The following is a 10,000-nucleotide window of genomic DNA, read 5'->3' as shown; positions in this document are numbered from 1 at the left end:
AGACAGAGAGAGAGACAGAGAGAGAGACAGACAGAGAGAGACAGACAGAGAGAGACAGACAGAGAGAGACAGACAGAGAGAGACAGACTGAATGGCCTCCTCCTGTTCCTGTGTAACAGGCTCAAGGAGGTGGAGGGGGGCTGAATGGCCTCCTCCTGTTCCTGTGTAACAGACTCGAGGAGAAGGAGGGGGCTGAATGGCCTCCTCCTGTTCCTGTGTAACAGGCTCGAGGAGGAGGAGGGGCTGAATGGCCTCCTCCTGTTCCTGTGTAACAGGCTCAAGGAGGAGGAGAGGGCTGAATGGCCTCCTCCTGTTCCTGTGTAACAGGCTCAAGGAGGAGGAGGGGCTGAATGGCCTCCTCCTGTTCCTGTGTAACAGGCTCAAGGAGGAGGAGAGGGCTGAATGGCCTCCTCCTGTTCCTGTGTAACAGGCTCAAGGAGGTGGAGGGGCTGAATGGCCTCCTCCTGTTCCTGTGTAACAGGCTCGAGGAGGTGGAGGGGCTGAATGGCCTTCCCCTGTTCCTGCGTAACAGGCTCGGGGAGGGAGGAGGGGGGCTGAATGGCCTCCTCCTGTTCCTGTGTCACTCCCCACCCCACCAACCCCCACCCCCACCCAACCCTCCACGCACACCTCCCTTCCCTCCCCTCCCCACTCCCTCTCGCACCCCCACCCCCCCTCCTCCATTTCCACCACCCCCCCCTCCCCAACCCCTCCCACCCCACTCACCGTGGCTCCGTCCGCCTGTCCTCGCTGCTCCACCTGCTCTCCTCTGGGCGGCCAGGAGTGCACCATGGCGGCCACGCTGACCCCCTGCCTCTGGTAGGGGTTGGGGGTCAGGGGGTGGGCCTTCTTCAGCCAGCGGACCCCGCGCCCCTCGGGGTCCAGGGGCCCCGGCCTGCAGAGGTCCCCCTCGCTCCGGCGCTGCCTGAAGCCCGACAGCCCGCCGAACGTGCTCCTCTTGTACTTGGGGTTGTCGTCCGAGCCCGCTCTCGGCCAGGAGTCTGGAGGTGGGGGGGGCGGGTGGGTGGAGAAAGGAAGAGGCCGCGCGTCAGGGGGAAACGCTGTTTATCCAAAACCCACCCTCCACCCACCCACCAGCCCCACGTCCCCACACGGCCAGGTCGCGGCTCAGCTCCGGGTCAGAATCCGGAGGGTCCAGCGCCGAATTTCGGCTGACCCTTCGGTGCGGCACGGAGGGGGGAGTGCCGCTCCGCCTGAGGAGCGGCCTCTTAGGGGACTGCCGCACTTTGACAAGGCAGAGCCGAGGGGAGCGCTGCCGAAATTGCCGGAGCCATCCTGCGGATGAGACCACAAGACATAGGAGCAGAAAATAGGCCATTCGGCCCATCAAGTCCGCTCCGCCATTCAATCACGGCTGGTAAGTTTCTCAACCCCATTCTCCCGCCTTCTCCCCGTAACCTTTGATCCCCCTTACCAATCAAGAACCCATCTATCTCGCTCTTAAATACACTCAATGACCCGGCCTCCACTGCCTTCTGTGGCAATGAGTTCCATAGATTCACGCCTCTCTGGCTGAAGAAGTTTCTCCTCATCTCTGTTCTAAAAGGTCTTCCCTTTACTCTGAGGCTGTGCCCCTCGGGTCCGAGTCTCTCCTACTGATGGGGACATCTTCCCCCACGTCCCACTCTATCCAGGCCTTTCAGTATTCTGTAAGTTTCAATCAGATCCCCCCCGACCTCATCCTTCTAAACTCCACCGAGTATAGACCCGGAGACCTCAAACGTTCCTCAAACGTCAATACGTCAAACAGCACCCTGACCTGGTGGGACTTGTCCCAGCCACGCCCTCCTCCCCAGGCTCCGTTGGCCCCCATCTCCGTGCCCGCAGAGTTCCAACAGCCCTCAAGCGCCAGGGGGCGGTACACTCGGGAGGTGTACCGAATCCGGACCCCCGTGACGTCTCGTGGGCAAGGAAACCTCCTGCCGATGACCACCTAACGCGCCCTCCCTCCCTCCCTCTGCTGATGAGTCAGTGCTTCCTCCCACACTGAGGATACCTCCATCGCCTTGTGTGGCATTGAGGGGGGGGGAATAGGAGAGGGAGTAGGCCATTCGGCCCTTCTACCTCAACCCCACCTACCCCTTTGAACATACTCAATGACTGAGGCCCCCACAAAGATTCACCACCCCCCAAGGGAAGAAATTCCTCCTCATCTCATTAAAAGTGGCCTGCGCCTCATCCTGAGGCTGTGCCCCCTGGTTCTTGACCCACCCACGCCCCCCCCCCACCCGCTCCCACACCACCAGCCAGGGGGAAACATCCTTCCTGCATCTACCCTGTCTCCCCCTGTGAGAATTTCGCATGCCTCAATGAGATTCTTCAAAACTCTAGAGAATGCAGGCCCAGTCCCCTCAGTCTCTCCATCCTAGGACGCTCCAGCCATCCCAGGGATCAGTCCGGTGAACCTCCGGACTCCCTCCGTGGCAAGTGTATCCTTCCTAAGGTAAGGAGACCAAAGCTGTGCACAGTGCTCAAGGTGAGGTCTCACACAGGTCAAAGATGGTGATAAATGGGATAAATTCACAAAGGATCGAGCAGCTCAATATTTGTCACCTATGAGGTGCTATGGATCATCTGTGGAGGAATCGTACAGCGCCATCAACATCCTGGAGCTTACCATTGACCAGAAACTGAACTGGGACCAGCCAAATAAACACTGTGGCTACAAGAGCAGGTCAGAGGCTGGGAATCCTGCGGAGAGTCACTCACCTCCTGACTCCTCCCCCCACCAAAGCCTGACCACCATCTACAAGGCACAAGTCAGGAGTGTGATGGGACATTCCCCACTTGCCTGGATGAGTACGGCTCCCACAACACTCGAGAAGCTCGACACCGTCCAGGACAAAGCAGCCCCGCTCGATGGGGCACCCCATCCACAAACATTCACTCCCTCCACCACCACCACCGACGCACAGGGGCAGCAGTGTGTGTACCATCTACAAGATGCACTGCAGCAACTCACCAAGGCTCCTTCGACAGCGCCGCCCAAACCCACCACCTCTACCATCTAGAAGGACGAGGGCAGCAGACACACGGGGAACACCACCAGCTGCAAGTTCCCCTCCCAGCCGCTCACCATCCCGACTTGGGAATATATCGGCCGTTCCTTCACTGTTGCCAGGTCAAAATCCTGGAACTCCCTCCCTAACAGCGCCGTGGGTGTACCTACACCACACGGGACAAAATCCTGGAACTCCCTCCCTAACAGCGCCGTGGGTGTACCTACACCACTCGGGACAAAATCCTGGAACTCTCTCCCTAACAGCGCCGTGGGTGTACCTACACCACACACGGGGACAAAATCCTGGAACTCCCTCCCTAACAGCGCCGTGGGTGTACCTACACCACACGGACAAAATCCTGGAACTCCCTCCCTAACAGCGCCGTGGGTGTACCTACACCACACGGACAAAATCCTGGAACTCCCTCCCTAACAGCGCTGTGGGTGTACCTACACCACATGGACAAAATCCTGGAACTCCCTCCCTAACAGCACTGTGGGTGTACCTACACCACACGGACAAAATCCTGGAACTCCCTCCCTAACAGCGCCGTGGCTGTACCTACACCACACGGACAAAATCCTGGAACTCCCTCACTAACAGCGCCGTGGGTGTACCTACACCACACGGACAAAATCCTGGAACTCCCTCCCTAACAGCGCCGTGGGTGTACCTACACCACACGGACAAAATCCTGGAACTCCCTCCCTAACAGCGCCGTGGGTGTACCTACACCACACGGACAAAATCCTGGAACTCCCTCCCTAACAGCGCCGTGGGTGTACCTACACCACACGGACAAAATCCTGGAACTCCCTCCCTAACAGCGCCGTGGGTGTACCTACACCACACGGGGACAAAATCCTGGAACTCCCTCCCTAGCAGCGCCGTGGGTGTACCTACACCACACGGGGACAAAATCCTGGAACACCCTCCCTAACAGCGCCGTGGGTGTACCTACACCACACACGGGGACTGCAGCGGCTCACCACCCCCCACCTTCTCAAGGGGGCAATCAGGGCTGGCGAGGTCAGTGAGGCTCTCAACCCGTGAATGATTATTTCTAAAAAATTAAAAGCGGGAGCTTTCCTTCACCGCCGCACAGGACCTACCTGAAAACTCCAAACTTGACCAGGCGAACTTCCTGGGCAGGCTGGCTCTCTTGCCGGCGGCCGTCACCATTGGCAATTCGACCACGTAGGCTGCGGGCACGTAGATGGGCTTGGCTTTCTTTGGCTCGCCCTGGCGGCGGACCTGCCACCAATCCTGGTTGGACTTCTGCAGGAGGACGAAGCGGTCGCCCTCGGCGATGCGGACCAGCTTGCCGTCGCCGGCGACATACTGGTAGTAGTACTGGGCCTCCAGGACGCTGTAACCCCGGAGGCCGTGGGTCGACCTCCCGCCGCTGCCCGTGAACATCTCAGACGCCGACGGCGCGCCGGGGACCTTCCTGTGCTGCCGAGGGACCGCCGAAGGCCATATCCTGCAAGGCACAATGTCGGAGGGTCAGTGCTGAGGGAGCTCCGCACTGTCGGAGGGTCAGCGCTGTGGTGGAGCCACAGTGTCGCAGGGTCAGTGCTGAGGGAGAGCTGTGCTGTCGGAGGGTCAGCGCTGAGGGAGAGCCGCGCTGTCGGAAGGTCAGCGCTGAGGGAGCGCCGCACTGTGGGAGGGTCAGCGCTGAGGGAGAGCCACACTGTCGGAGGGTCAGCGCTGAGGGAGTGCCGCACTGTCGGAGGGTCAGTGCTGTGGTGGAGCTGCAGTGTCGGAGGGTCAGTGCTGAGGGCGCGCCGCACTGTCGGAGGGTCAGTGCTGTGGTGGAGCCGCAATGTCGGAGGGTCAGCGCTGAGGGAGCGTCGCACTGTGGGTGGGTCTCAGTGCTGTGGTGGAGCCGCAGTGTCGGAGGGTCAGTGCTGAGGGAGCGCCGCACTGTTGGAGGGTCAGCGCTGAGGGAGGGCCGCACTGTCGGAGGGTCAGTGCTGAGGGAGCGCCGCACTGTCGGAGGGTCAGCGCTGAGGGAGCGCCGCACTGTCGGAGGGTCAGCACTGAGGGAGAGCCACACTGTCGGAGGGTCAGCGCTGAGGGAGAGCCGCACTGTCGGAGGGTCAGCGCTGAGGGAGAGCCGCACTGTCGGAGGGTCAGCGCTGAGGGAGCGCCGCACTGTCGGAGGGTCAGTGCTGAGGGAGCGCCGCACTGTGGGAGGGTCAGCGCTGAGGGAGCGCCGCACTGTGGGAGGGTCAGTGCTGTGGTGGAGCCGCAGTGTCGGAGGGTCAGTGCTGAGGGAGTGCTGCACTGTCAGAGAGTCAGTGCTAAGGGAGTGCAGCACTGTCAGAGGGTCAGTGCTGAGGGAGTGCAGCACTGTCAGAGGGTCAGTGCTGAGGGAGTGCAGCACTGTGGGAGGGTCAGCGCTGAGGGAGCGCCGCACTGTGGGAGGGTTAGCGCTGAGGGAGAGCCGCACTGTTGGAGGGTCAGTGCTGAGGGAGTGCTGCACTGTCAGAGGGTCAGTGCTAAGGGAGTGCAGCACTGTCAGAGGGTCAGTGCTGAGGGAGTGCAGCACTGTCAGAGGGTCAGTGCTGAGGGAGTGCAGCACTGTCAGAGGGTCAGTGCTGAGGGAGTGCAGCACTGTCAGAGGGTCAGTGCTGAGGGAGTGCAGCACTGTCAGAGAGTCAGTGCTGAGGGAGTGCAGCACTGTCAGAGGGTCAGTGCTGTGGTGGAGCCGCAGTGTCGGAGGGTCAGTGCTGAGGGAGTGCAGCACTGTCAGAGGGTCAGTGCTGTGGTGGAGCCGCAGTGTCGGAGGCATCGTTTTTCGGATGAGGCATTAAACCCAGGCCCTGTCTGCCCTTTTGGGGTGAGGCACCCCATCCTACAGCCTACGTTTTGAAGATGAGCTGCGGGGATTCTCTCCGAAGTCCTGGGGACCAATGTTTATCCCTTCAATGTGACAGAAAAAATAGGGTTATCTGGCCAGTATTGCATTGCTGTCTGTGGGATCTTGCTGTGCTCAAACTGGCAGCCGCTTGTCCTACATTCACATACAGTGACCAACACATAAGGCTACTTAATAAGATAAGACAATGTGTTGGGGGTAGTATATTAGCATGGATAGTGGACAGGCCACTGTGGGTCAGCCAGCTTAACGTCTGTCATTGGGAAAATGTTAGAGTCTATTATAAAGGATGTAATAGCAGAGCATTTAGAAATACTTATTCTAATCAAGCAGACTCAGCATGGCTTCATGAAGGGGAAATCATGTTGACAAACTTATTAGAATTCTTTGAGGAGGTAACAAGCAGGATAGATAAAGGGGAACCAGTAGATGTACTATATTTGGATTTCCAAAAGGCGTTCAGTAAGGTACCGCACATAAGGCTGCTTAATAAGATAGGAGCCTATGGTGCTGGGAGTAGTAGAGTAGCATTGGCTAACAAATAGAAGACAGAGAGTTGGGATAAGGGGGTCATTTTCAGGATGGCAACCTGTAACTAGTGGAGTGCCACAGGGATCAGTGCTGGGGCCACAATTATTTACAATATATATCAATGACTTAGGTGAGGGAGATGAATGCATCAGCGCTAAGTTTGCGGATGACACAAAAATAGTTGGGAAGGCAAGTGGTGAATGAGACACAAAGAGTCTGCAGAGGGATATAGACAGGTGAAGCGAGCGGGCAAAAAACCTGGCAGATTGGAATATAGCGTGGGAAAGTGTGAGGCTTTGCACTTTGGCAGGAGGAAGAGGAACTGAATATTATTTAAATGGAGAAAGACTGCAGAAAGCTACAGCCCAGAGGGATTTGGGAATCCTCGTGCATGAATCATGAAAAGCTAACATACAAGTTCAGCAGGTCATAGGGAAGGGAAATGGAATGTTGGCCTTGATGTCAACGGGAATGGAGGATAAAAATAGGGGAAGTCTTGCTAAAACTATGCAAGGCACTAGTTAGACCACACCTAGAATATTGTGAACAGTTTTGGAAAGATATACTGGCGTTGGAGGCAGTCCAGAGAAGGCTCATCAGGTTGATCCCAGGTAGGGAGGGGTTTTCTTATGAGGAGAGGTTGAGTAGGTTGGGCCTGTGCTCATTGGAGTTTAGAAGAATGAGAGGTGACCTTACTGAAACATATAAGTATCTTAGGAGCTGGACAGGGGTAGATGCTGAGAGGTTGTTTCCCCTTGTGAGAGAGTCTAGGACCAGAGGGCATAATCTCAGAGTAAGGGGGTCGTCCATTTAAGACAGAGATGAGGAGGAATTCCTTCTCTCAGAGGGTGGTCAGTCTGTGGGACTCTTTACCGCAGAGGGCTGGAGAGGCTGGGTCCTTAAGAATATTCAAGGCCGAGACAGACAGATTTTTAATCAGTCCGGGAATCAATGGGTTATGGGGAAAAGGCAGGAAAGTGGAGCTGACAGTTATCAGATCAGCCACGACCTCGCTGAATGGCGGAGCAGACTCGATGGGCCAAATGGCCAGCTTCTGCTCCTCCCTCTTCCGGTCTTACGTTTCAAAACTAAACGAAAGCCCCACGCGTGTTTCCTCGTGCACCAGCCATTCATGCTACACATCGAGGGCGAAACCACCGATGCCTTCTTCCTGCTCTATGATAAAAGGGGTAAATAAAAGTCTAGTGGCTCACTCCGCCGGCAGACGGAGAGTAGGAATGAACCGGTCGTTCTCAGGGTGTCAGGCAGGCAGACTGTTACCGGTGGGCTACCACGAGGGGCAGTGCTGTTCCCAATCTATATCAATGGTTTGAGATGTGGGGACCCAAGTGTAATATTTCCCAATTTGGCTGATGAGACAAAACTAGGCGAGAAGGGGAGTTTTGGAGGGGGATACAAAGGAGGCTTTTCAAGGGGGTTCGGACTGGCGAAGGGAATGGGCAAGAACATGGCAGACAGCACAAAACGTGAACGTGCCTGAGGGTTATCCACTTTGGTAGGAAAATGCAGAGCGTTTCTTCAATGGCGAGAGGGTGGGGAGCGTTGATGTCCAAAGGGACCTGGGTGTCCTTGTTCACCAGTCACTGAAAGGTAGCATTCGGGTGCAGCAAGCAGCTAGGCGGGGGTGGGGGCAAATGGTACATTGGCCTTCATGGCGAGAGGACTTGAGGACAGGAGCGAGGATGTCTGACTGCAGCTGTACAGGGGTCTTGGTGAGACCACACCTGGAGTATTGTGTGTGCAGTTTTGTCTCCTTACCTAAGGAAGGATATACTTGCCCCAGAGGGAGAGCAGCGAAGGTTCACCAGACCGATTCCTGGGATGGCGGGATTCTCCTGAGGAGAGATTGAGGAGACTGGGTCTGTATTCTCTAGAGTTTCGAAGAATAAGAGGGGATCTCATTGAAACTTACAGAACTCTAACAGGGTGTGACAGGGTAGGTGTGGATAGGGTGTTTCCCCTGGTTGACGGGGGGGGAAGAGGGGTGTAAGGGGGAGATCTAGAAGCAGGGGACTCAGTCTCAGGATAAGGGACAGGCTATTTAGGACTGAGGTGAGGAGGAATTTCTTCACTCGGAGGATGGTGAATCTTTGGAACACTCTACCTATGGGAGCTCAGGCATTGAGTATATTCAAGAGTAAAATTGATAAGACTTCTGGAGGCGAACGGCAGCGAGGGGTATGGGGATGGTGGGGGAAAGTGGCGTTGAGGTTTGATGATCGGCCACGATCTGTTGAATGGGGGAAGCAGGCTTGACGCGCTGAATAGCCTCCTCCTATTTCCTATGTCCCTATCGCGAGTCGATACGTTGAGGAGAGGAAGGGAGGATAGTGGAGTGTGGGGAGGGAGGAAGGGGCGGGGTGGGGGAAGGCGGGAGGAAGCATCGGTCAATGTCTGAAGTTACCGCCACATCCGATCCCTTTCGCAAAGGGATGAGAGCGGCCAACTGGACAAGGGGAATGAGCAGGAGAGTAACATGTCTCTGCTTCTGTCGTTTGTAACAGGTGGAGTACAGAACATCTCAAAACAGCTTGCGCTGGTAAAACCCAAAACAAAATGTCTGGGGTTAGACGCGACACTGCGATTGGACAGCACTTACTGAAGAACCCTGAGTGCGCTAACAGCTGCACTCACCACCAACTTAAGACGATCTGTTGAGCTCGTAACATGGTTCATTTACGGTTAGCAGAAGCAACAATACACATGGACCCACTCTCTGCAGACAAAAGGAAATGGCTCAAGACTTCTGCCTTTCCGGGAATTATTTGGGAGATCAGGGAACCTCCAGTTCCCTGTTCCTTTCTCCATGGTCATTGAATCAGAGTCGTCTTGCCCTTTTCTCCTGCAGTATAAATTGTTGAGAGAGTTTGAAATTTGGCATTCTTGCGTTTGCCCTGATGAGTGAGGGGCGAGAAGCTTCAGCGACATGCCTCTATTTTCAGTCATATTCAAATCCTGTATCACCAAGAAACTTTCTCCCAGCAATTCATGAACCCCGCACCCACCCCCCTCCTACAACACAACTGTAACAACGTCAATTGTACAGTCTGCCTGCAACACGGTGAAAAGCTCCCAAGGCACTTCACAGGAGAGTAGTCAAACGCAACTCAACACCAAGTCACACAGGCAGATGGCATAGTCACAATCACCATATGTAAGCACTGACAAGGTAGTCCCAACTGCATCACACACAATCGCAGTCACACACACACACACACACACACAGGGTCAAAAACACACACATAGGGTCACACACACACACACACACTGGGTCACACACACATACACACATAGGGTCACACACACACACACACACACACACACACTGGGTCACACACACATACACACATAGGGTCACACACACACAAACACATACACAGGGTCACACACACACACAGGGTCTCACACACACACACAAACACACACACACACACACACACACATAGGGTCACACACAGACACACACGCATAGGGTCACACACACACACACACATACACATAGGGTCTCACACACACACACACACACACACACACACACATA

The 10,000-nt window shown here is 55.9% G+C and overlaps 1 protein-coding gene across 1 annotated transcript in view; it reads right to left on the bottom strand.

Annotated features, from left to right (window-relative positions):
* arhgap9 (Rho GTPase activating protein 9) overlaps positions 1 to 10,000 on the bottom strand; it is a 138,528-nt gene that overhangs the window by 124,334 nt on the left and 4,194 nt on the right. Inside the window, exons 2-3 of the mRNA XM_041180519.1 lie at positions 4,136 to 4,506; positions 727 to 1,001 (exon numbers count right to left, since the gene is read on the bottom strand). Of these exons, the coding sequence (XP_041036453.1) occupies positions 727 to 1,001; positions 4,136 to 4,506 (646 nt within the window). The remainder of the gene's footprint in view (positions 1 to 726; positions 1,002 to 4,135; positions 4,507 to 10,000) is intronic.

Source organism: Carcharodon carcharias, chromosome X, assembly GCF_017639515.1.
Source record: "Carcharodon carcharias isolate sCarCar2 chromosome X, sCarCar2.pri, whole genome shotgun sequence".
Taxonomy (NCBI): Eukaryota; Metazoa; Chordata; class Chondrichthyes; order Lamniformes; family Lamnidae; genus Carcharodon; species Carcharodon carcharias.
Note: the sequence above shows the minus strand (reverse complement) of the source record. Positions and strands in the feature narration are given on the sequence as shown.